General features: G+C 42.1%; 1 protein-coding gene across 1 annotated transcript in view; it reads left to right on the top strand.

Annotated features, from left to right (window-relative positions):
- The window catches only part of mad1l1 (mitotic arrest deficient 1 like 1), a 614,071-nt gene that overhangs the window by 200,769 nt on the left and 385,463 nt on the right, over positions 1-27,839 (top strand). The window contains exon 11 of the mRNA XM_070856648.1: positions 23,471-23,615. Coding sequence (XP_070712749.1) covers positions 23,471-23,615 — 145 coding nt within the window. The remainder of the gene's footprint in view (positions 1-23,470; positions 23,616-27,839) is intronic.

Genomic DNA, 27,839 nt, shown 5'->3' with positions numbered 1-27,839 from the left:
CTTCACTTGCTTGGCTGAACTGACCATGTGACTGACATGGGAGTGTCCCAGCAACTGGAAAGGCTGCAATTTTGGACCATCCTGAGAGCTGTTCCTGAACTTATCGGACCAGCAAAACAATTCTACCTGCTGGGAAATCAGAACCTCCAGCAAAATAGTGTTGTTCTATTCTTAGACCTTATGAATACTTTGGACTTGAGCAATTAATGATGCCGCGACCCTTCTAAACCAAGTTGCAGTGCCACCACTATTCAGCCTGCCCTCTTTATTGGCTGAGCTTGTTTTGTGCCATCTACATCTTCTGTTAGCACAGTATAACTTTCAAAAGGGAATTGGAAAATTACTTGAAGGGGGAAAAAAAAACTTACAGGGCTTGGGGAAAAAAACTTACAGGGCTTTGGGAAAAGAGCAGGGGAATGTGACGAATTGCATAGCTCTACAGGCACAGTGGGCCGAATAACCTTCTTTTGTGCTGTGTCATTCTGTGATTTTATTAGCTCAGAGCCTTATTTGTGTTAAAATCATTAATAAATGTCTTGAGTAAATGTTCTTTGCCTCTGCTCTTTCTCCATCTCTCCCTCCTGTCTATAACCTGAAAGACGTGGCACAGAGCAGAGGAAATGAGCGAGAGAAAGGAAAGGAAACATTGTCAGTTTGTATTTTGAAAGCTTCACAGAAAATTTATTCATCTAAGAATTACTCAGCAGGTTGCTATTATCTTTCTGCCGTGCCAATTATTTTCAGGGGTATCATCAAAGTATGAAAAATCAGAAAACTGAAAAAGTCTGCACTAACTCATAAGTCAGGCGATGGCTATTTAAAGCTCATAAATACAAATGTTATTGATGGCTACAGGTAAATGAGTTTTATGTGAGTTTCATTGACTGTTCATTATTATAACTTGAATTGAAGTTCCTGAGAGCAATTTCTGTGTTACCTTCCAAGGTCGTCAAAGATTTTTCTACAGTAAGTGTATGCCACGATTAAATGATTTGAGAATTAAGGACTAATAGTGATAACATGTATAAGAATTATAGTTGACACATATAATTGCCCATTTGTTGCAGTATTGTGTAATCGCCAAGCACTATATATTGATCTCCCCAACTGCGACTGATCTTCCATTATTTTTGGTTTGTTTGCTCTTTCTCCAAGATCTCATTGTAGAGAAAGGATAAGTTGCTCACAGTTGTAATGTCATATTCAAGGTAAAATGCAAATATGTATCAGCCCTACTTATCCCAGAACAATCTGAAATTAAACCAACTGCTTTAATATGAGGGGCATAGTGAGAGGTGAATGATTCTTCACTTTCCCCCTCCCCACCCGCCTCTCAAAAAAGGCAAAAATCTGATTGTCAACCAAGGGACTCTAATGAAATCCTCAATCCTGTCTGTTTGTATCAATTTTCTGCAACTTGATTGGGATTGCAGACTTAAACTTATTTTATTTTAGCATATCCATTATTTGTATATATGTTTATGAAAGTATTTTGTTTGATAAGGGTATCAATGGATATGGAGCTACGGCGGGGAAATTGAGTTGAGGTGCAGATCAGCCATGATCTAATGGGACGGTGGAGTCGGCTCAAAGGGCTGAATGACCTCCTCCTGTTTGGTTATTTCTTGCTTTTCTCCCCTATGAACTAAAACTGACAAAGATGATGTGATAGGAAATCGCAGGATACATTAATGATGACCTCAGTACTGAAGAGTTAGCAACCAAGATGTAATAATTGTAAATGCAGCAAATTTTAACATTAAATGTCAGGAAATAATGGCATATACTCAATCCTATCGGGGGCTACTTTTGTGTTAAGCAAGTTTTGGGCACAGCCCTTTTAAAGCTGTAGCAACTTTTGTTCCCAGTTTAAAAACTTGTAGTTTCAACTGACATTCAAATCGACTTCATGTGCTTGAACAATAATAAGTGGATGTGAAGTACTATTGTCTCACAGAAAAGAAAAGGTTGCGGTTAATGGCAACACTAAGAAATCTTTTCTTCTGAAACCCAATTATCCTTCAGACCAAAATAAGCTAGTCAATGAAATTTTGAACTTGTCCCTATTAATTTTTCAAAAGATCACATTATACTTGAGATCAGCTAGATGTGGAAAGACTCTTTGTCTGTCTTTGTTGTAATAAATCTCAAATGACAGTGTCCTGTTCAGGAATTCATTTACAGAAGTAATCTGAATACAGGGTCACCTCTTGGTTGGTTTATACGCTAGTGTAGCCTAACTCAATTTCTTTGGCTGCATCAGATGCAACAATTTTGTTGGGTCACAGGGTAGTATAGCACAACAAAGTTGCACATGGTACGTTATGGAATGATAGGATGTGGGTTTGTCCCTGTGATTAATCCTGTGGGGAGTTCTTGATCTCAGTCCTCCTAGGAAGACTATGTGCAGGGACCAGATTCGTACCTGTAGAGTTATTACAGTAAGGCATGTCAGATGTTGGGAAATTTAAATGTCTTGGTGGTGATGTTGAGAATGCCTTTCTGAGATCGAAGGGGTTAAGATGTGTCGTGGAGGTTATTTTAAATGTCTGTGCTTAATTAAAGACTTCAGCTAGCCATTCAACTTGAGAACCTGAGAATATGTACTGTATGTTTCTGTTTGGGCTCCATGCTTTCACTACAGGAGTACCCTTTGGGGTAAAGTCTGGACAGCACTGGTGATTTTGGGTATCGGATCCTTATTGGCTATGTATATTTTGAATATTTTGTGTTCTTCAGTCTATGGTTGGTCGAAGGTTTTATATACCCAGGGTCACATGATAATCCATCAACTTTCTCGGATAGGAATAATGCATTCCTTGGTGGTAGGGAGGGTGAAATTGGCATTTGTTTCAGCACTTACCCAGCAGGGCTGCATAAGCTACACTGGTAAGATTGATCTTTTGTCACTTGATGAATATTACAGTACCCTTGTCATCGGGGTTGAGTACACATTTGTGGAAATTTCAACAGACTGTCATTTGGGTCTTTTGGGTTTTCTCAAGTCTTTGTGGTGGGTGGTGCAGCGGATAAGGAATTTCAAGTGATTGCATTAAACCCCAGAATCTCAACTCAGTTCCTTTTGTGGGGCATTGATTAGGTAATATATAAAAAAAAAATTAAGGTCATCAAGGATATTAACTCTTGAAAATTGGCACCCAGTGTTAGCATGAAACACTCCCAGGCCAGTTATAGCATGCAGAGTAAGACTTTTCAACTCTGCCCTATCAATGTGTCCCAACCTCAGAGCATCCTGTATTGTATAAATGTTTCCATTTGCCACATCAGTAATCCTGCGGCAACGGAGTGACTGTCCACAATTTAGTGCCACTTACTACTTAACTAAGATCAAGCATGTGCTGTGGGCCAATACTTACAAGGAACTTCCAAACTTATTTTACTTAGAGGGCTATTAGAGACAACAGACTGGAGACTTTCATTGAAATCAATGTGGGCTGATTGAACCCAGGCCCTCGAGGTAAAAGGACATTGTTCTAATCCACTGTGCCACCAAGACAACATGATCTCGGTTTCCATCATGACCTATTAACACAAACGTGATTCATCATCAGTTTGGGTCATTTAAACCATTTGTGTGCAGTTTCTGAACCCAAGAACAGGGACAAGCGCTGCCATTTATCAATAATTGCTTCCCAGTTGCTAGATTGCCATGCCAGTCTTCAATCAATGGCTCTGAGGTTGATGTGTGTACTGCACTGAAAGCTGTTTTTTTTAATATATATATTAGCCAGGGGCTTGTCTGATAAATATACTGGTTTGAAAGAAAATAACAATGTAGTATAAAGACAGAAGACCTCATGAAACTTGAATTACCAGCTGTACGTGTCATCACTTCGTAGCATTGACCAAAGCCAGTACGGGTCTGTATGTTAAATAATTTTAAAGTAATGGCTCCTTTTCAACAGTTTCTTTTTCTCATCTCAGTTCTGTTTGATAGTATGCCAGGTTGATGTGCCACTGAGCCATCAATGTTTTAATTGCCTCATGTTATCAAGTGGGAAAAAATGAAGGGCTGTGCACTTAGAAAGAACTCAAAGATACTGCAGCTTCAGGTAATGGTTGGCTTGACATTACTGTGCTCAAAATCTTTGTTGTGATGTATGATGACAAAATCGAAGTTGAATGAAGTCGCTAGAGCTGATTTAGAATAGGCCAATCCCATTAAAATCCCTATGTCGCTCCTGTTACAGAACAGGGTGCCCATATAGCATGAGATGACTCGTTTCCTGTTTGGTGATCTTCAAGAATTTGAGATTTCACTTTTCTGTGATTGCCACTAGTTTTGTTCCTTTTCATATTATGATGCTTTGATGATTTTAGGTTTTCAGCACTTCACTCTGCAATTTAGTAAATTAATGCAGAGAATTGAAGTTGCAGTTTATACAAAGGTTAAGATAAAGTCAGCATCTCTACTCTTTCTCCACTGAACTAATATTAACCAATTGCCCAGGTGCATTACAAAAAGTGTGGTTTTGTAATCTGTTTATTTTCATGCCCCACTGCGCATCAATATTAATTTCAGAGTAAGATACAGTATTAATGTTGACATTTACACATTTGGCCAGGAAGTGACGCAGGTTCCCATTAACGCAAAACCACAGGGTCAAGTGTGTTCTCCATGGGGAGCTCCAGCACACAGTGACCAGTTTACATAGGCTATTTCAATTACAGGAATTTAGAATAAAAAAAGTTAACAGGATGTGCATGTAGATGTACAATTTTAAATATATTCATATAAATGGATATTTGCTGGGATCAGCTGTATGTGCAGTGCATCTTGCAGCGATGACATAACAGATCCTGGAAAACAAGTGGGATTGTAAATAAACCGCGAATCCCAAACCAAAGCAAGTGGCGTTTAATAGTAAATCAATTGCTTATAATGGTCATTAATTGTTCAATTAAACCTGCATAAGAAATTGATTTATGATTGAACTGTATCGCTTCAGTTTTAAAAAATTTTGTCTGACGTAATCAATTATACAGTGGAGCCGACTGTACTTCCAGAGTGAATGCTATAGTTGTAATAGTATTCCAATTCCCCCCCCGTCCCCCAACTGTGATATCTTTTTAGACATGTTTGCTAGTTAATTTCTGTCAGACATTAACACATTCCTTTGAAATTTTTCCTTTTTAAAATCAAGTGTATATATTTGTCCTGGTTCTTACTGGTGCTGATTGCTGGATAATCTCAAGTGTTATCATCATATGGTTAGAAGTCCCTGGAGTTCCAGTCCTAATTTGTGGTTGCTATTCTCATCACTGGCCAGAATCCAATCCAGATGTAGTTATCGTTAGCCGGGTCCGTGACATGTGGTCTCAAAGCAATTTTACAGCAAATTTATAATTTCTGATTCTGTTGCTTGATTTTCATTGTTAAAATTCCAGTTTCTGTTGGGTGTATTGAAGTTCCCATTATTCCAACATTATTGCCTTCTGACCACCTCACTCTGCTGTCCTCATTGCTTGTGATCTCCAGGGATCTCTAGCAGAATGTGTTGTTCATCCTGCACTCAGTGTCATCATCATCATCATAGGCAGTCCCTCGGAATCGAGGAAGACTTGCTTCCACTCTTAGCATGAGTTCTTAAGTGGCTATACAGTCCAATACGAGAACCACAGTCTCTGTCACAGGTCGGACAGACAATCGTTGAGGGAAAGGGTGGGCAGGGAGCCTGGTTTGCTGTACGCTCCTTCCGCTGCCTGCGCTTGATTTCTGCATGCTCTTGGTGACGATACTCGAGGAGCTCAGCGCCCTCCCGAATGTACTTCCTCCACTTACGGCGGTCTATAGCCAAGGACTCCCAGGTGTCAGTGGGGATGGCGCACTTTATCAGGGAGGCTTTGAGGGTGTCCTTGTAACGTTTCCTCTGCCCGCCTTTGGCTCGTTTGCCGTGGACAACTTATGAGTAGAGCACTTGCTTTGGGAGTCTCGTGTCTGGCATGCGGACTATGTAGCCTGCCCAGCGGAGCTGATCAAGTGTTGGTCAGTGCTTCAATGCTGGGGATGTTGGCCTGGACGAGGACGCTAATGTTTGTACGTCTGTCCTCCCAGGCGATTTGCAGGATCTTGCGGAGACATCGCTGGTGGTATTTCTCCAGCGACTTGAGGTGTCTACTGTACATGATCCACGTCTCTGAGCCATACAGGAGGGCGGGTATTACTACGGCCTTGTAGACCATGAACTTGGTGACAGTTTTGAGGGACTGATCTTCAAATACTCTTTTCCTCAGGCGGCCGAAGGCTGCATTGGTGAGCTGGAGGCAGTGTTGGATCTCATCATCAATGCCTGCTCTTGTTGATAGGAGGCTCCCGAGATAGGGGAAGTGGTCCACGTTGTCTAGGGCCACTCCGTGGATCTTGATGTTTGGGGGGCAGTGCTGTGCAGCGAGGACAGGCTGGTGGAGGACCTTTGTCTTACTAATGTTTAGCGTAAGGCCCGTGCTTTCATATGCCTCGGTAAATACGTCGACTATGTCCTGTGCACAGACACAGGCGTCGTCCGCGTACTGTAGCTCGCCGACAGAGGTTAGAGTGGTCTTGAACCTGGCCTGAAGACAGCGAAGGTTGAAGCTTCCCACTGGTTCTGTAGTTTAACTCCACTCCAGCGGGGAGCTTATTAACTGTGAGGTGGAGTATGGCAGCGAGGAAGATTGAGAAGAGATTTGGGGCGATGACGCAGACCTGCTTGACCCCGGTCCTGTCATGAATTGGGTCTGTGATGGATCTGTTGGTAAGGATCATGGCTTGCATGTTGTCGTGGAGCTGGCGGAGTATGGCGATGTACTTTTGGGGGCATCCGAAACGGAGGACGAAGCTCCATAGACCCTCGCAGTTGACAGTGTTGAAGGCCTTTGTAAGGTCGAAGAAGGCCATCTATAAGGGCTGGCACTGTTCCCTGCTTTTTTCCTGCAGCTGTCGTGCTGCAAAGATCATGTTCGTTGTGCCCCGGAGGGGACAAAATCCGCACTGCGACTCCGGGCGAAACTCCTTGGCCACGGGGGATGACGGTTGAGGAGGACTTAGCGGCGACTTTCCCAGTGGTTGATAGCAGGGAGATTCCTCGATAGTTGCCGCAGTCGAACTTGTCCCCATTTTTAAAGATGTTCACCATCAATGCATCTCTGAGGTCTCCTGGCATGCTCTTCTCCCTCCAGCTGAGAGAGATGAGGTTGTGTATTCGCACCAGTAGTGCCTCTCCGCCATACTTCAGTGCCTCAGCAGGGATTCCATCCTCTCCCGTAGCCTTGTTGTTTTTTAGCTGTCTTATGGCCTTTTCTACCTCATGCAGTGTTGGGGTCTCACTGAGGTGGTGGCGGGTAGCATGCTGCGGGATGGAGTCGAGAACACTTGAGTCAAAGACAGAGTCTCTGTTGTTAACTCAAGCCAGGCTATTTTATGACTTCTCTGTAATAGTCGGGTCCTCAATTTTCAGATTTAACTGTTAAACCCAAAGACAAACACCACTCAATGCAAAAACTCTAAAATCGATATTCAACTGTGAGCACCTCCTCCTCAGCCATTCTTACCTACACTTTCTCTCTCTGGTCCCTGCTGCACCATGGCATGACTCCATCTCTGCATTCATATTCAGTTACTCTCATCCTGTTGCTGTGCTTCTGAGGTTGCAGCTTTGACTTGCTGTTTTGGGAAGAAAGGTGCTTGGGTCTGGCATAGCTCCAAAACTAGAATGCATTGTGTAACCTGTGCTTTTTTAGCTTTTGACTCCTGTCAATTTCACAGAATCACAAAATGATACAGCACAGAAGAAGTCCATTCGTCCCATCATGTCTGCACCAGCTCTTTGAAGGAGCTGCCCACTTAGTCCAAATTAGTTTTGTTGCTGCTGTTTCCCATCATTAAGTGGTCTCAGGGCGTGGTTCATCAACATGCTTGGTGAAGAATCGAAGCAGTGTTAAATATTATTAAATGGAATTGCATCCAATTTACAGCACAGAAACCGACCATTCGGATCAACTGGTGTACGCACGCTGGTGTTTATGCTCCACACGAGCCCTTTCCACCCAACTTCATCTTACCGTAACTGCATATGCTTCTATTTCTTTCTACCTCATGTACTTATCCAGTTTCTCCTTGAAGGCATCTATGCTATTCGCCTCAACTACTTACGGTAGCAAGTTCCACATTCTAACCACCACTAAAATTTCTCCTGAATTCCTTATGGGATTTATTAGTGACTCTCTTGTATTTATGACCCTTAGTTTTGGACTCCCTACAAGTGGGAACATCTTCTTTACGTCTATCCCATCAAACCCATTGATAATTTTAAAGGCTTCTGTCAGGTCACCTCTCAACCTTCTCTTTCTGGAGAAAAGATCCCCAGCCTTTTCAGTCTGTTGAAAGGGGTGAGAGATCTCAATAGGTACCACAGCTACAGCAGGCCAAATTGATTCTCTTGTTGCTTTTCCTATGCTCTTTTCTCCTCTGTTCATTCTGCGTTGTTTAGAATTTGAATGGATCAAATGAATTAGTTCCTATTCGCTTCCATAATATTGAATTTTGATGCACTGAATCCTTCCCTGTCTATCTTCACACATGCATGCTTTCTTGATGATGATTAATTTAATTTTCTTTCTTGGGCAATTTTGGATTTGAATTAATTAAAAAAGCAAGTCCATTCAGCTCACACTGTCGCAACAAAGAAACTACGTCATTGTTGAAATTAACATGTTAAAACTAGCCCTGGTTGGGGCTGATTGAATAGGTGAACCTAGTGAAAGTGCCCATGGAGTGACTGAAATGCAATTTTAGCAATGAGTAGTTTCTTTGTTGTGAGAGTGTGGACTGAATGAATTTAAAATTGTCTAAAAAAAAAAGTAAATATAACATTCCAACCTATTGAAATGCAGGGAATTATTGTTGTTCAAACTCTGCTGAAGGTTGCCCATTAGGCTCGTCTGCATTTTATGCAGAGCCCTATTGAAATCTGTTCACTGTTCTGAATTTTGTGTAATTATCTCCTGTTCTTTATGTTCATACAGCATTTTAGTGGAGTAATCTGTTGATTTATTACTCCAAGTCTGTATAATACATAAAGAATTATATGATTAATTCCCAATTTGCCATTAAGATCTAAAATTGAAAGTTATTTCATTGGAACAAGCAACCTGTAGTTTAGACTATTCTAGTCAAATCAGGCTGAAATTGCCTATCTGGCTCATGTTACAATTTGTATTTTGAAACTTGCAGAAGTAAATGATTAAAATTTGTGTTTATTTTTTTTCTTGTTACTATTTAATTAATGGCACGTGATTTAGACCTGATAAATGCATTTATAATTGTGTAATGTAAGTTTTATCAAATATTTCTGTTTAATGGTCTTTTGATGTGAAACTCAACGCAAATACAAGGGGCAAGCATTAACAGCGTTCACTGGTATTACCCCATTGAAATATTGCAGCCAAGTTTGCTGACGATACAAAGATGGGAGGAAAAGCAATGTGTGAGGAGGACACAAAAAATCTGCAAAAGGACTTAGACAGGCTAAGTGAGTGGGCAAAAAAATTGGCAGATGGAGTATAATGTTGGAAAGTGTGAGGTCATGCACTTTGGCAGAAAAAAATCAAAGAGCAAGTTATTATTTAAATGGAGAAAGATTGCAAAGTGCCGCAGTACAACAGGACCTGGGGGTACTTGTGCATGAAACACAAAAGGCTAGTGTGCAGGTACAGCAAGTGATCAGGAAGGCCAATGGTATCTTGGCCTTTATTGCAAAGGGGATGGAGTATAAAAGCAGGGAAGTCTTGCTACAGCTATACAAGGTATTGGTGAGGCCACACCTAGAATACTGCGTGCAGTTTTGGTTTCCATATTTACAAAAGGATATACTTGATTTGGAGGCAGTTCAGAGAAGGTTCACTAGGTTGATTCTGGGGATGAGGGGGTTGACTTATGAGGAAAGGTTGAATAGGTTGGGCCTCTGCTCATTGGAGTTCAGAAGAATGAGACGTGATCTTATCGAAACATATAAGATTATGAGGGGGCTTGACAAGGTGGATGCAGAGAGGATGTTTCCACTGATGGGGGAGACTAGAACTAGAGGGCATGATCTTAGAATAAGGGGCTGCCCATTTAAAACAGAGATGAGGAATTTCTTCTCAGAGGGTTGTAAATCTGTGGAATTCGCTGTCTCGAGCTGTGGAAGCTGGGACATTGAATAAATTTAAGACAGAAATAGACAGTTTCTTAAACGATAAGGGGTTTTGGGGAGCGGGCAGGGAAGTGGAGCTGAGTCCATGATCAGATCAGCCATGATCGTATTGAATGGCTGAGCAGGCTCGAGGGGCCGTATGGCCTACTCCTGTTCCTATTTCTTATGTTCTTATGAAACTGACTGCAACTTCAGGTTGTAGTATATGCGCATCTAAATGCGGAAATCCTGACGTTGCGGACAGTCATTCACTGCTCCGACACTGGCTGTGCTGTGGACCCCCCCGCCATAGCCGGCAATCAGTGAAACAGACGAAAACCTGGGTATTTCTGCGGTAATATCTCTGTTAAATATCCCATTAAAAGTTGGGTCCTGTTGGATTAGGTGAAACTGGGGTTTTAACAGCACATTCAGGGCTATAACAAATGTTATAGCCCTGAAAAATGAATTTTAATTTTGTGGACTGTCAAATTTCTCCATTATGATAAAAATTACAATAATAAAAAAACTTGTAAAACTTTAAAAAAAAATGTAAACGTTTGTTCATTTTAGCTTCTACCTTATCTCTGTGCAAGAACCCTAATCTTTGCTTTGCTCTCAACATTTTTTAAAAGTCGGGATAGAAGCAGGTTCTCATTTCTTACTTCCCTGTCTGAAAGAATTCTGCAATGTTGCTTAGACAGCTTGTTGACGTCACAGCAGATCACATTAGAGATTCTCCACTATGGAGCGCTGCAATCACTTGCGCGTTGAAAAAGGCAAACTTCTCGCCGCAGAGATCGCAAGATCTCTCTGGGCGGCGTTCTTTGGGGACAGCAGCAAACGCCTTTGCATCGCCGCTAACTGCAAATTTCGGGCCAATATTACAAGCTACTACATACCGTAAGATGGTGATGCACCTACTTATAGGCCTTGTTTGCAATGGGAGTGATGTGGTTTAGCTCAAATTTCTGTTTCGGTTTGTGAGAAGTAATGTAAGAGGAGAAGAGTGGGGAAATCTTCAGATGTGAGAAGTGTGACATGTTATTAAAAGATAATTTAGTGAAATAGCATTCTGTGAGCATATCATATCAGTACACTTCATCCTTGATACTTGAATGCATCCTTGCCGATAAAAGGCTATGTCAGTCAATTGCCTGTTTATGCACAGTTTGTTGGAAATAAATGCATAACTCATTTGCCAAATAATGTATATATTGACCAAGACTGCACCTATCAGAATTTCTATGAACTGCAAGCCTATTTAATCATCTGTCTTTTAATTTGGTTATAAATTAAAATGAGAAAATGCTCATTACTTCAACATTACCACAAATTACCTTTTTTGTAGGTAAGGTTTTATTTTAATGCATTGCCATCAGATGAAATAGGCAGTGAATTTTACATATTTGACATGTAGCAAACTATTAATATAATTGAGGAACTCCACTTTGATAGATTACTTGTGAAGTCCAATGCTCATTGTTCAACTGAATTATGCAGACAAGGGATGTCCCAGATTCAAGCCCTAAGCTGCTGATAGCCAGCGTGGTGGTAAGATTGTTACGGTTGGCTAAGAACATAAGAAATAGGAGCAGGATTAGGCCATTTGGCCCTTCGAGCCTGTTCAGTAAGATCATAGCTGATCTCTACCTCAACTCCACCTTCCCGCACTATCCCCTATATCCCTCGGTTCCCTTAGTATCCAAAAATCTGTCGATCTCTGTCTTGAATATAATCAAGGCATCCACAGCTCTCTGGGGTAGAGAATTCCAAAGATTCACAACCCTTTGAGTGAAGAAATTTCTTCTCATCTCAGTCCTAAATCGACGACCCCTTATTCTGTGACCCCCTAGTTCCAGACTACCCAACCAGGGGAAACATCCTCCCAGCATCCTCCCAATTTTTTCTTCTGCAAGTATTTATCCAGTTCCCTTTTGAAGGCTACTATTGAATCTGTATCCACCACCCTATCAGGAAGTGCATTCCAGATCCTAACCACTCATTGCATAAAAACGTTTGTCCTCAGGTCACCTCTGGTTCCATTTCCAATCACCTTAAATCTGTGCCATCTCCCTTCAAATATAACTCAAATACAACAGGGAAAAATCATTAATTATACCAGCAAGTATGTTTCACAGTACAAGTGGAAATGACTACGAAAATTTCACACACTTACCTTTACTCTTTACTGACACCCACTAGGAAACTATGACCTTCTGACTTATCAGCTACCACTGAGCCAAGGCTGACACCTCATAGTGAAAACATGATATAGATGTGGGACTCAACAGTATAGCCAGCAGGATGGCTCCAATGAGTAACTTGAAACAAAAATAAGCTTGATGAGATTTTCACATTTGTGCTGTTATGCGAATGATAATCATAGGGGGATCAAGGGGTATGGCGAGAAAGCAGGAATGGGGTACTGAAGTTGCATGTTCAGCCATGAACTCATTGAATGGCGGTGCAGGCTCGAAGGGCCGAATGGCCTACTCCTGCATCTATTTTCTATGTTTCTATGTTTCTAGCATCTACCCTGTCAAGCCCCATAAGAATTTTATATGTTTTAATGAGATCACCTCTCATTCTTCTAAACTCCAGAGAATACAGGCAGGCCTAGTCTATTCAATCTCTCCTCCTAGGTCAATCCCGTCATCCTAGGAATCAGTCTAGTGAACCTTTGTTGCACTCCTTCTAAGGCAAGTATATCCTTCCTTAGGTCAGGAGACCAAAACTGTACACAGTACTCCAGGTGTGGTCTCACCAAGCCCCTATATAATTACAGTAAGACTTCTTTACTTTATACTCCAATCCTTTTGTAATAAAGGCTAACATGCCATTTGCTTTCCTAATTGCTTGCTATACCTGCGTGTTAACTTCCTGATTTGTGTACCCAGGTCCCTCTGAATTTCCCAACATTTCCCAATCTCTCACCATTTAAAATTTGTTCTGCTTTTCTATTTTCCTATCAAAGTGGATGCCTTCACATTTCGCCATGTTATATTCCATCTGCCTTGTTCTTGCCCAGTCACTTAACTTTGTCTAGATCCCTTTGCAGCCTCACCGCTTATTTTAGCACCTAGCTTTGTATCATCAGCAAACCTGGGTACATTACACTCAGTCCCCTCATCGAAGTCATTGCTGTAGTTTGTAAATAGCTGAGGCCCAAGCACTGATCCTTGAGTTATAGTCTGCCAACCTGAAAACGACCGTTTATTCCTACTTTCTGGTTTCTGTCCGATAACCAATCCTCAATCCATGCTAATATATTACCCACAATCCCAAGAGGCCTAATTTTGTTAAATAATCTCGTGCAGCACCTTATTAAATGCTTTTTGAAAATCCAAATGCACATTGACTGGTTCCCCCTTATCTACCCTGCTAGTTACAACCTCAAAAGATTCTAACAGATTTGTCAAAAACAATTCCCCTTTCATAACTCTACCCAATCATACTATGATTTTCTAAGTGCCCTATTACCACGTCCCGAACAATCTGCTATTTGCACTCCCCCACTTTGTCAATTTGAGATATCACCTCCTCAAAAAAGCAAGTTCCTGGCTTCTAAAACTGTATCGTTTATTGTTTATTTGGTTATTTTCTATTTGTTATGCATTTATGCTTGGGGTCACCGACACCAGGGGCGCCACTGTTGGAGGTCATCGGATTGTACACGCGCGTGCGCAGTCACTGGTATATAAGCGCGGGTACCATGTCACACGGGTAACTTTGGGCGCGAATAAAGTTGGATCAGGTTTACACCTGAGGCAGTTTACAGTAACAAGTCTTTTGAGTCATTACATTCATTACATTTGGCAATGAGGTAACTTAAAAACCTTCGCATGTACAATGGACACTATTGGAATTCTGGAGAGATTCGCGGATGGCGAGGATTGGGCAGATTTTATCGACCGCCTGGATCAGTATTTTGTGGCCAACAAAATGGAGGGAGAGGCTGACGCAGTTCGGCGCAGGGCGGTTTTCCTCACCGTTTGTGGTCCAAACATTTATGGCCTCATGAAGAATCTTCTCTTGCCTTTACGTCCAACAGACAAAGAATATGTGTGCTTTGGTGCGTGACCATCTTAAACCAAAAGAGGGGATCATCAGCTCATGCCATCGCTTCTACACGCATGTTCGTGCTGAAGACCAGGATGTGTTTGGATTCGTCGCCGACCTGCGACGTCTTGCTGAGTTGTGTAAGTTTGGGAACGTGTTGGAAGACATGCTATGAGATTTCTTCGTGATAGGCATCAACCATGATGTGATTCTTCGGAAGTTATTGGCCGAAGAGAAGCTGGATTTGAGCAAGGCCATTGCGACTGCCCAAGCATGCATGGCGACTGATAATTCGAGGCAGATATCATCAAAGAGTCGGAGCTCCGTGGCAAGTACTGTAAACAAGATTGTGTCGATGTCTGGCAGAGCTGCTTATGGCAGGGCTTACTCGACTGCTCAAAGTCTGCCAACTGGTACGAATCCAATTTCACCCCGTTGGCGTTGTGGGGGCAATCATCGGCCTCATCAGTGTCGGTTTAAACAGTACTCCTGTAATGGCTGTTCGAAAGTGGGGCATCTGGAGAGAATGTGCCCACAACTGAGGAAGCGTGCTGCCGCTCATCACATTGCTGATGATGACCAGTTCAGTGCTGGCCCTGATACACAACCTGAGGAGGAACTCTATGGTCTGTATTCATTCTTGGGAAAGAACCAGCCGATAATTGTTAAATGGCGTGCCTGTAGCAATTGAGCTGGAACGGGTGCGAGTCAGTCGATAATGAGCCAAAGGACATTCGACAAGCTGTGGGACACTGAGGCTGTGAAGTCTAAGCTGAGTCCAGTCAATACCAAGTTGCGTACTTACACTAAGGAACTCATACCGGTGATTGGCAGTGCAGTAGTCAAGGTGTCATATGATGGTGTGGTTCATGATCTACTGTTATGGATCGTCCCAGGTAATGGTCCGCTTTTCTGCAGGAATTGGCTCGAGAAAATCAAGTATAATTGGAATGATATTAAAGCGTTGTCATCAGTGGATGACACTTCGGGTGCTCAAGTATTGAAGAAGTTTCCTTCTTTGTTTGAACCGGGCATTGGTAATTTTACTGGAGCCAAGGTGCAGATTCACCTGGATTCTGATGCAAGGCCTGTCTATTATAAAGCTTGGTCTGTTCACTACATGATGAGCGAGAAGGTTGAAATTGAGCTTGACAGACTCCAATGTGAAGGGGTCATATCACCGGTCAAGTTTAATGAGTGGGCCAGTCCTATTGTTCCTGTTGAAGAGTGATGGCACTGTCAGGATTTGTGGAGACTACATGGTTACGATTAACTGATTTTCGAAACAGGATCAGTATGCATTACCGAAGGCTGATGACCTGTTCGCTATGCTAGCTGGTGGAAAGTTGTTCACTAAACTGGTTCTGACGTCGGCCTATATGACACAGGAACTTGTCGACACTTAGAAGAAACTCACCTCCATCAACACCCATAAAGGACTGTTTGTCGGTGTCCTTTTGGAATTCGTTTGGCTGCAGCCATTTTTCAGAGAAATATGAAGTCCGTTCCTAGACCCGTCGTGTTTCAAGATGACATTCTGGTCACAGGTCGCGACACTACTGAACATCTGAACAATCTTGAAGTCCTACATCGTGTGGACAAAGTGGGACTCAGGCTGAAATTTTCGAAGTGTGTCTTCATGGCACCTGAAGTTGAATTCCTGGGAAGGAAGATTGCTGGTGATGGCATTAGGCCTACTGATTCGAAAACCAAGGCCATCAAAAATGCACGCAGGCCTCAGAATGTGACGGAGCTGCGTTCATTCATTGGGCTACTCAACTACTTTGGTCATTTCTTACCCAGATTGAGCACTTTGTTAGAGCCACTGCATGAGCTACTCCGAAAAGGTGACAACTGGGTCTGGGGTGTGTCTCAAGATAGAGCCTTTGAGAAAGCTAAGAATCTGCTCTGTTCAAACAAGTTACTTGTTCATTATGATCCATGTAAGCGTCTTGTATTGGCCTGTGATGCTTCATCATATGGGGTTGGCTGTGTACTCCAACAAGCAAATGAGTCGGGTAAGCTACAACCTATTGCGTATGTTTGAGAAGTTTGTCAAAGGCGGAAAGAGCTTATAGCATGGTAGAAAAAGAAGCTGTGGCTTGTGTGTATGGGGTCAAAAAGATGCATCAGTACCTGTTTGGTCTTCGTTTTGAACTCAACGGATTACAAGCCACTCATTTCATTGTTATATAAAAGCAAAAGAGTCATGAAATAGACAGTTGCAAAAACTTAGCGACCAAATGGAGTCAAACATCAGGATGACCAGGAGATAATTAACATGTCAAATGGTTACTTCTGGGAGGTGTGGGAAGAAACTAACAATATAGGTTATGGCACTTCAAGTGCATATCCAAGTACTTTTTAAATGTGGTGAGGGTTTCTGCCTCTGCCACCCTTTCGGCCAGTGAGTTCCAGACCCCCACCACCCTCTGGGTGAAGAAATCTCCCTCGTATCTCCTCTAAACTTCCTACCACTTACTTAAAATCTTTGGCCCCTCATAATTTTATGCACATCAATAAGGTCTCCCTTCAGCCGCCTCTGTTCCAAACGGAAATGGGAACTAAATCTGCCTGTTTTTCAGTCTGTTTTTCAAATGTTTGTTAACACACTCAAAAGCAGACTATCTCTGCTTTACAAATCTTCACTTGTGTTCCTAAGTATCTTGGGGCTTATTCCATTGATCCCAGGTACTTAATAGATTTCAGTCATTTAAGTCCACCTGGAATGTCTACTCCACTCATATCAAAGTCCCAGAGCACGTACATGTGTTTGATATATTGTTAGTTTCCTTCCACACCTCCCAGAAGTAACCATTTGACATGTTAATTATCTCCTGGTCATCCTGATGTTTGACTCCATTTGGTCACTAAGTTTTTGCAACTGTCCACTTCATTACTCTTTTGCTCTTATAGTATTTCACAGGAAAACAACGAAAATGAATAGGAAGGGTGGAGGTATCAAAAACAAGTGAGCGTTTTAGGGGGTAGGGGGTTTGCACCTGCTGCTACATCTACTTATAACTTTCTTTGAGTACCCTACTCTCTCTTTGAACTGCTTCTGTATAATCTATACTTATGCCTTTTCCCTACAAGCTTTGTAATCCCCCCCCCACCCCCCCCCCCCCACAACCAGATCTTCCTTTTAATTTTCTCACTGTTCTGAAGCATTTTTATTTAGCTTTTTCTTGTACTTGGCCTGCAAATATCATGTATTCGAAGGATATTAATTTAACCTCAACAGATATATTCTTCAGTCTCGCCCCCAAATCTCTGTTAGCAAGCTAGGATCCTTGTACATCTGAAACTTGCCTATCTGAAGGTACTCGGGTTTGGTTAGGTATGCTCTCTGTTTCCCAAGTCTAATTTAAAGTTACTGTGTGCATGATGACTATTACCTAATGGTTCACTATGCTCTCTAAATAGTGCTTCCTTCACTCACAAGAACTAAGTGCAGAAAAGATCTGCCTCTTGTGGGTTCCCTGATGCACAACTGCTTCTGAATGCACTGCATTAACCAGTTCTGAGTCTTTCCCAGTTTATATTAGACTGGCTAAACTCCCCCATCCTTTTTCTCACTTTGCTAATTTTGTGATGAGGCATTCTCTTTATTTGGCCTGATGGTCTGCAGCAAACCACAAATATTGCCTTGGCTCTTGTGGAACGTATCTGCCCAGATAGTTTCATACAATAGCTTTTCCTGTTGTGTTAGCTTGACTACTTTAACATCCCAATTGGCACGTTGCATATAAGGCAACTCTCCTATTTCTGAATCCTTTCTGAATGGCCTGTGCCCTTGTAAGCTATGCTCTCATCCATCACCCTGGATTAGCCGTGTCTCTGTGATTCCGATGACATTGCTGATAGTTACCATTGCCTCCAATTGCACCATTTTATTTTGAATGCTTCTAACATTATGTATGTACATCTAATTTTAGTCTTTGCCCCCTTAACCTCCCTATCCGGTTGCCTTCTCTTGTTATCTATGCAATGTAATACTCCTTGCCATGCTGAATTTGTCCCTTTTTCCTGTATGCAATCCTCCTTTCTCCAGACCCATTCTGTGCTCAGCCACCATCTCATTTAGTTTAAATGGTTTATTTCCATCCAGGCTCGTACTGTCCCTTCATTTATTTCTTCAAAACCACAGTCCATCCTTCTTTACTTCATTTTCTAGCTGGCTTTGTTCCTTCTCACTCACTCATACATTTTTCAGTTCTGTACTTCCTAATTTATTTGCTTATTTTCCACTCTGGTTCACATCTTATTTATTCATTATTCAGTGGGGTCAATTCCTACTCATTTATTTCTACCCTAAGATTTTCTGTACTCCATTATTTATTTCCTCATCCATCTCCTCCCTTCCTAGTTTTTTTAAATTTATTTACCCAGATCTGCCTTAATGCAGTTGTACAAGGCCTTGGTGAGGCCTCACCTGGAATATTGTGTTCAGTTTTGGTCTCCTAATCTGAGGAAGGACGTTCTTGCTATTGAGGGAGTGCAGCAAAGGTTCACCAGACTGATTCCCGGATGGCAGGACTGACATATGAGGAGAGACTGTATCGACTGGGCCTGTATTCACTGGAGTTTAGAAGGATGAGAGGGGATCTCATAGAAACATATAAAATTCTGACGGCATTGGACAGGTTAGAGGCAGGAAGAATGTTCCCGATACTGGGGAAGTCCAGAACCAGGGGTCACAGTCTAAGGATAAGGGGTAAGCCATTTAGGACCAAGATGAGGAGAAACTTCTTCACTCAGAGAGTTGTTAACCTGTGGAATTCTCTACCGCAGAAAGTTGTTGAGGCCAGTTTGTTAGATATATTCAAGAGGGAGTTAGATATGGTCCTTACGGCTAAAGGGATCAAGAGGTATGGAGAGAAAGCAGGAAAGGGGTACTGACATGAATGATCAGCCATGATCTTATTGAATGGTGGTGCAGGCTCAAAGGGCTGAGTGGCCTACTCCTGCACCTATTTTCTATGTTTCCCACTCTTATTTCTTATTTCATTCTTCCCATCCTACACTACTCAAATTTGTTGTTTTTGCTACCTAACCCCATCCTATTCATTTCATTTATTTATTTTATATTTCTCGTGCTTCGATTCTGACTTTTGGTACCAGAGCTCCACAGGTGAAACATAATCTATTGAAATCCTCGAGCAATGCTACTGTATTTTATAACAGCAGTTGTTTGCTGGTTATAAAATAGGATATCCCCTGCCTCACTGTGAACAGCACCAAAAGGATAGACAAGCACAGGGGCACCCAACTATGACCTGTAGGCCACACGTGGCCTGTTAGTCCTCGCAATATAACACACAAGGTCCAGGCAATTCCACTTTATTTGCTCTTATTTCTTACCAGCTACATTGTCGCGTTTGATTTGGAGGCATGCAGAGGGCTGTTGTCAGAGCTGCAGCGTCATTGATGGATACATCCTAAAGTGGTACACCAAGATCTATCAGGATCAGCAGCCCAAGATACATGGAAATGACTAAGAACATTGGTTTTAAACTTTATATATGGCCCATGAACTTCCATGTTATGCTCCTAAACGATCCAGTAAATCAAGAAGCATGGAGCATTTACATCCAATTGGTGCAAAACTACAGGAATTTGGAGCTATAACATGCTGTGTTGAGGGCTGGTAGGACTTCAATTCATGCTAGACATATAATGAACTTGCAAAAAGGATGGAGCTGTGTGGTAGATCAGCAGCCGATATCGTGAACTATGGCAGGTGGTGTGAAAGTTTGATTCTCTGTATTGCTACAAGGAGATGCTGAATAGCTGTCATGCATCTCCAACCCAAATGGGGAAGTAACTTGAAAGGAGAGTTATCCCTCACCTGCTTTGGCTCCCTCCTACCTTTCAGCTCGGTGGCATTTTTGAAAGTTGGGGTGCCACTCCATCCTGGCTGCCGATCGTGCTTACCCTGGGGAGAACGGAGGAATTCGGAGAAAATGTAAGAAACTGGTATCCTCAGAAAAATTACAAAGAAAAGATAGTCCTTGTGCAATACCAAATGGTTTTGTGAGTGGCATTGGTCGGTGGCCTATCTACCCACTAGGAAGGGATATCTTATAGCACTAGGAGGCCTGATGAAGGTGGAGGGTATTAGAATTGGAGAAGTTGTATTCAGAAGCAATATTACCAGAACCATCTTGGCACTCCAGTATTGGTGTAAGCTACATAACAGCTGCAAAGTTGGTTGTTACTCGCCAGTGTTCGTTTCAAGTTTATTGCCCTGGAGAACTTGTTGACTAAACATTTGTAGTTGTCAGATCTTTTTAAGCTGAGGATTCCATTAGTTTAACTCTGCTACCCTGGCTAGAAGGAGAATCGTCCCATGGGCATTTCGCCATTTCCGACAGGTAGTCTACATCACATAGCACCTAAGTGGGAGCTAAATGAAACTTGTCAAATGTGCAATTATAGGATTTGAACATCAGTCATAGCCGATACTTGATCCCATAACTACATTCTTCATTACAAAGTGAAGATCTTAACTCATAAGCACTAAATGTGCTTCACACAGACATGCAACATGTGCAATTTTATTATCCTATGTGACTTGCAGAAAATTGTCTTCAGCAGAATAGAGAGAACAACAGGAGGTGGTGGAACAAGAGAAATTAATCTTGCATTGCCAAAGTTCATAAGTTACCATCTATACAACATTGCACCCTTAGTTCTTTTCCTCTCTTTGTTGGTAGCAGTCCATTGTTGTGTCTAATATTTTTTGAAATGGTGGTCTTTTGCTATGTTGTAAAGTATACCGTGTGCAGTTATTGTGCCATTCCTGTTTGGGGGGAAAAAAGGCCATTAATGGTGAGGCCATAACTTTAAACTGCTAGAATGCAACATTCCAACTATCTTGTATCTAAGCGTTGCTCGATAAGAGCATTCACCCAATCTGGTAACTTTGGGCTAGAATTTCCCTAACCTGTTTTTCTGGCGCCCTCACCCGAGGTGCGCGCTTTTGTCCGCCTCCAAGCGTGCCGAAAAAAGACGTCCGTATTCTGACCGTTACCCAGCCTCTCCTTGATCGTGGTGCAGTGTGGCCTAATGGATTGGGGGCGGAGCCAGGTCCCGGCGCTGAAAACAGTGCCAGGACCTTTGCACATGCACGCTAGAGTCTGCATGCACGTGCAGTAGCTCCCTTCTGGCCGGCCTGTTCTGCAAACGCATGCTGCAGGCTGCATGGGAGGGGCCCAAAGCATGCTGTTCCTAGCCCTGACCGAATGGGCTCCCTCATCGGCGGCCTGCTGCGTTCCCTAAGGTAGGACTTCTATTTTTTATTATTTACTGATTGATTTTGGTGCTTTAGGTGCAAGGTTCCTTCTATTTTTTTATTTGTTATTTATTGATTGCTTATTACTTTGGTCTTGGTGCCTTAGGGGCAGGGTTCTTTCTATTTTATTCGTTAATTAATTGCTTATTACTTTTTGTACTTTGTTTGGTGCTTGGTGGTGCTTTAAATGTAGTTACTTGCGCCGATTCCTTAACTATAAGTAAGGTCTTTCTGTGCGGACAGAAGTGGACACATACGCTGTCCTAAGTTAGTTTAGTACAACTTTTTTCTGGCCAAATTGGCATAATTGGTGTAAGTGACCCCCTTTTGGGGAAAAAAAAACTGATCTAACAAAAAACCTAACTCACTTACACTGGCGCAACTTAAATAGCCATATTTGCAACTAAAAAGATACACCAGAAAAATCAAGTTACACCAAAAAAAACGGTGCAACTCATGGGGAAATTTGGGCCCTATATCTGTACTGTGGTCCAAATTCACTTTCAGTGTCTTGACTTGGAATCACAAATGCCTCTGCAGTGTGGTGCTTTAATAGGTATGAACATTTATGTCTTCAAAATTCTACCATTCAATATCTAATCTCAATCCTAATGATATGTGCAGATTAACAAATGGGGACGAACGTTAGATTGCCTATTGTGGGCTTACTACCCTCCAATTCTCTTGAGTTGGTGCTTGGAAATTTTGAATTTTAAGATTTGTGTTTTAAGTTGCTTGCATTCCTTGAGGATTCTGCCGTCTCCGCCGACCAAGGACCTAAAGCCGTGTTCAAAGCAGAACCTTGCACATGATGGAGGCAGGGAAGGCGACCTAATTGAAAATGAGATTGCAAAGGTGCAAGTGGCTTAGAGACGCGTGTTTCCAAATTGTTTCCTGTGAGGATAATGACAAATCTTAATTATATTTGGTGGCTGAAATAATGAGCAAGTCCATGCCGAACATTCATTTTGGGAATTGATGAAAAAGCAAAATAAGCTTTATTTTGAATTCTATTGCATAAATGCCACCTCAATCAAATTAATAAACAAGGTGCTAATGGGCTGTGAGAAAAATCACATTTCAGCAATTTGTTAAATATGCCAATTATTTGTCTTTTGCTTTTGCTGATAATTCGCATGCATATGAATTGGACATAAAAGTGAGTGCACATGTCTAACTGTTCACATAATAGCAGCTGCATGCGGCATCCTAGAATTAATGTTCAAGCCTAAACTAAGATTCCAAGGATCATTCACTACTATAGAAAAAACAAACAAATATGCCACCAGAGACTGACTTCCAGTGCTGTTTCACTCATGCAAAAGACCCTAACAGCTGTTTAAAGACTTCTGGCTATTCTGTTTAAACTTTAGCCACCAGTGTGGCCATTGGAATTGAGGACATCACATCGAGAGTTGGTAGGATAAAAATGGTGGACTTTTGTGGCTCAGTCTGTGAAAATCAATTCATTTTTTCATTTTGTAATTTTTGTTTGCTCATTACATCTTCCACCCCTCTTGATATTCAGCAGTTTCAATCTGAAAGGGTATTTAGACAGGTTGTCGGAGGCTTCTGGCAATCCTGTTTAGTAACGGACTGCTAAGGAATCATACCACAGAGACCAGTTGATTTGCTTCTTAGTTTTATTTACTTCCCTGTGCCTTTCCACCTGACAATTTGGTTGAAATTAGACACTCGCCATTCTGGGGAAAAGATCACTGCAAATGTGCCTCTTGCTACTTGAAAAAAGGATCTAAGTTGGCAATTTTCCTGAGATTTGATAATCTGAAACTTTCCGTCAGTCAACTCCTGCTAGTCTTTCACTTCATTGAAAGAAATAATGTAATGTCTTGTGGGAAGCTAATAAAGCCACTCACTTGCTTTCTGTCCTGTCTACTGTGCATTTCTAATCCTGCTCCGTGTTTATCTATCATTGTAGTGCTCGAATGTTGGAAAAAACTCGACGGCAGCTTCAGGATGATGTTTTGAACTTGCGAACCCAGCTGCTCTCAGAACAGAAGAAGCGGGAGCAACAGGAAGCAAATGCCCGACGTATGGAGAAACGCAATATTCTACTTATCAAGGTACGTGTGTTGATAATTTTACATGCACGGGATCATTTTTTAAAAGACTTGTATGCCATTTCATTGTATTCTATGCCTCTAGATACAAAATCGAGTATCCAGTTTGCCTTTTCTGTACGGATTTACCTGTTTGGGCTGCTACCTTTTAATGATCTGTGTGCCTGCACACCAAGCATACACACTTCCTCCATTCCAATTAAAATTTACCATTTAAGGTCTAATTCCTTCATTCTTCCAAATGTATTACTTCAAATTTTTCTATATTGAACTGCATCTGCCACCTATCAGCCCCTCCTGCTAGCCTATCTCTGTTCTCTTGTAGTCTTCCACAGTCCTCGGTCACAGTTTGTCATACACTTCATTTTGGTGTCATCAGCTAATTTTAATATTGTTCCCTCATTCCATAAATACAGATCATTTTATATATAGAAAATAACAGCCCCAACATAGACAGTGAAGCATTACTCACAGCACCTTTCGAGTCTGTGAAACCTATTTATAGCCCTTCCTTTTGAGTTCTGCCCTCTAACCAGCTCTCCATTTTGGAACATTCCCTTAATTCCATGTGCCATATATGTTTCTTCTAAGTCTTGTATAATACCTTGTCAAATACTTCTTGGAAATCTTTATGCAGCATTTCCACTGCACTTGCTTTATCTTCTATTATTTATTCAAGGCATTCTATAAGGTAGAAATATGGAAACATAGAAAACAGGTGCAGGAGAAGGCCATTCGGCCCTTCGAGCCTGCACCACCATTCAATGGCTGATCATTCACCTCAGTACCCCTTTCCTACTTTCTCTCCATGCCCCTTGATCCCTTTAGCTGTCAGGGCCATATCTAACTCCCTCTTGAATATATCCAATGAACTGGCGTCAACAACTCTCTGCGGCAGGGAATTCCACAGGTTAACAACTCTCTGAGTGAAGAAGTTTCTCCTCATCTCAGTCCTAAATGGCTTACCCCTTATTTTTAGACTATGTCCCCTGGTTCTGGACTTCCCCAACATCGGGAACATTTTTCCTGCATCTAACCTGTCCAGTCCCATCAGAATTTTATATGTTTCTATGAGATCCCCTCTCATCCTTCTAAATTCCAGTGAATACAGGCCCAGTCGATCCAGTCTCTTCTCATATGTCAGTCCTGCCATCCCAGGAATCAGTCTGGTGGACCTTCACTGCACTCCCTCAATAGCAAGAACATCCTTCCTCAGATTAGGAGACCAAAACTGAACACAATATTCCAGGTGAGGACTCACTAAGGCCCTGTACACCTGCACCAATACTCAAATCCCCTAGTTAAGTGGGCCAACATATCATTTACCTTCTTCACCGCCTGCTGAACCTGCATGCCAACTTTCAATGACTGATGTACCATGACACCCAGGTCTCGCTGCACCTCCCCTTTTCCTAATCTGCCACCATTCAGATAATATTCTGCCTTTGTGGTTTTGCCACCAAAGTGGATAACCTCACATTTATCCACATTATACTGCATCTGCCACGCATTTGCCTAAGTTACCTAACCTGTCCAAGTCACCCTGCAGTCTTTTTGCGTCCTCCTCACAGCTCACACCGCACCCAGCTTAGTGTCATCTGCAAACTTGGAGATATTACACTCAATTCCCTCACCCAACTCATTAATGTATATTGTAAATAGCTAGGGTCCCAGCACTGAGCCCTGCGGCACCCCATGAGTCACTGCCTGCCATTCTGAAAAGGACCCGTTTATCTCGACTCTCTGCTTCCTGCCTGCCAACCAGTTCTCTATCCACGTCAGGACATTACCCCCAATAACATGTGCTTTAATTTTGCACACCAATCTCTTGTGTGGGACCTTGTCAAAAGTCTTTTGAAAGTCCAAATACACCACATCAATTGGTTCTCCCTTGTCGACTCTACCAGTTACATCCTCAAAAAATTCTAGAAGATTTATCAAGCAGGATTTCCCTTTCATAAATCCATGCTGACTTGGACCGATCCCATCACTGCTTACCAAATTTGCTGCTATTTCATCTTTAATAATTGATTCCAACATTTTCCCTACTACTGATGTCAGGCTAACCGGTCTATAATTACCCATTTTCTCTCTCCCTCCTTTCTTAAAAAGTGGTGTTACATATGAAACGATCCAGAGTTGATAGTCTGTTGGAAAATGATCACCAATGCATCCACTATTTCTAAGGCTACTTCTTTAAGTACTCTGGGATGCAGACTATCAGGCCCCAAGGATTTATCGGCCTTCAATCCCATCAATTTCCCTATTATAATTTCCCACCTAATAAGGATTTCCTTCAGTTCCTCCTCCTCACTAGACCCTCGGACCCCGAGTATTTCCGGAAGGTTATTTGTGTCTTCCTTCGTGAATACAGAACCAAAGTATTTGTTCAATTTCGGTCCGCCATTTCTTTGTTCCCCATTATAAATTCACCTGAATCTGACTGCAAGGGACCTACATTTGTTTTCACTAATCTTTTTCTCTTCACATATCTATAGAAGCTTTTGCAGTCAGTTTTTATGTTCCCAGCAAGCTTCCTCTCATACTCTATTTTCCCCGTCCTAATTAAACCTTTTGTCCTCCTCTGCTGTGTTACAAAATTCTCCCAGTCCTCAGGTTTGCTGCTTTTTCTGGCCAATTTATATGCCTCTTCCTTGGATTTAACACAATGCTTAATTTCCCTTGTTAGCCACAGTTGAGCCACCTTCCCCGTTTTATTTTTACTCCAGACAGGGATGTACAATTGTTGAAGTTCATCCATGTGATCTTTAAATGTTTGCCATTGCCTATCCACCGTCAACCCCTTAAGTATCACTTGCCAGTCTATTCTAGCCAATTCACGTCTCATACCATCAAAGTTACCTTTCATTAAGTTCAGGACCCTAGTCTCTGAATTAACTGTGTCACTCTCTATCTTAATAAAGAATTCTACCATATTATGGTCACTCTTCCCCAAGGGACCTCGCACAACAAGATTGCTAATTAGTCTTTTCTCATTACACATCATCCCCCTGCAAAACAGATACACCGCTTTGGTTGTTGAGGGGGATGACTCATCACGGGAGAGCAGCAGCAGCCAAGTTCATGGCACCGTGGGTGGCTCTGCTGCACAGGAGGGCAGGAAAAAGAGTGGGAGAGCTATAGTGGTAGGGGATTCTATTGTAAGGGGAATTGATAGACGTTTCTGCGGCCGCAATCGAGACTCCAGGATGCTATGTTGCCTCCCTGGTGCAAGGGTTAAGGATGTCTCGGAGCAGGTGCAGGACATTTTGAAGAGGGAGGGTGAACAGCCAGTTGTCGTGGTGCATATAGGTAAAAAAACAGGATGAGGTCCGACAAGACTGTGTACCCTTTACCTGCGCTGTGGCCAACTCACTAAATGTGCTATTCACGACATCCTGAGCATCGCGGATGCTCCAAAGTAAATCCACCCGCAGCTCCAGTACCGCAATGCGGTCTGTCAGGTGCTGCAGGCGGATGCACTTCCCGTACATGTAGTCGTCAGGGACACTGGAAGCGTCCCTGACTTCTCACATAGCACAGGAGGTGCATAACATGTGCCCGAGCTCTCCAGCCGTTACTTAACCCTTAGGTTAACTTAATTTGCTAACAACAATGCTAAAAGGTTACTTAATAAAGTGAGGAAAAAGAAAAACTACTCACCAATTACCAGCCAATCACTTACTCCCTTGGCTGTGATGTCACCCTTCGATTTCTTTACACTACTTATTTGCCTTCTCTCCCTGCTGCAGCTGCACCGGTCAAATAGAACCCGTTTTTGGAAATCCATGCTGGTAGACTCGGATTAACTCATCATCCTCTGAATGCTTAGCAATTTCATCCCATATTATAGACTCAATTAGTTTATCAACAACTGAAGTATAATCAATGGCTCTGTAATTTCCTGGCTTAACCCGGTTTCTGTTTTTTGAAGAGGGGAATCGCATTTTGCCAGCTTCCCATCCTTTGGAACAATATTCCTCGCCACACAGAATTTGGAAAATTATAGTCCAAGCCTCCACTATTTCTCGTCTAGCTTCCCTCTGGATCTTCAGATGGAAATCATCAGGTCCTTGTAAATCGTCTACCTTAAATTTGAGTAACTTAAGAACATAGGAATAGGAGGAGGCCATTCAGCCTCGAGAGCCTGTTCAGCCATTCAATTAGATCTTGCTGATCTTAATCTTAACTCCATCTACTCGTCTTGGTTCCATAACCCATAATATC

Source organism: Pristiophorus japonicus, chromosome 15 (genome assembly GCF_044704955.1).
Source record: "Pristiophorus japonicus isolate sPriJap1 chromosome 15, sPriJap1.hap1, whole genome shotgun sequence".
NCBI lineage: Eukaryota > Metazoa > Chordata > Chondrichthyes > Pristiophoridae > Pristiophorus > Pristiophorus japonicus.
This window is presented reverse-complemented; position numbering and strand designations above follow the sequence as displayed.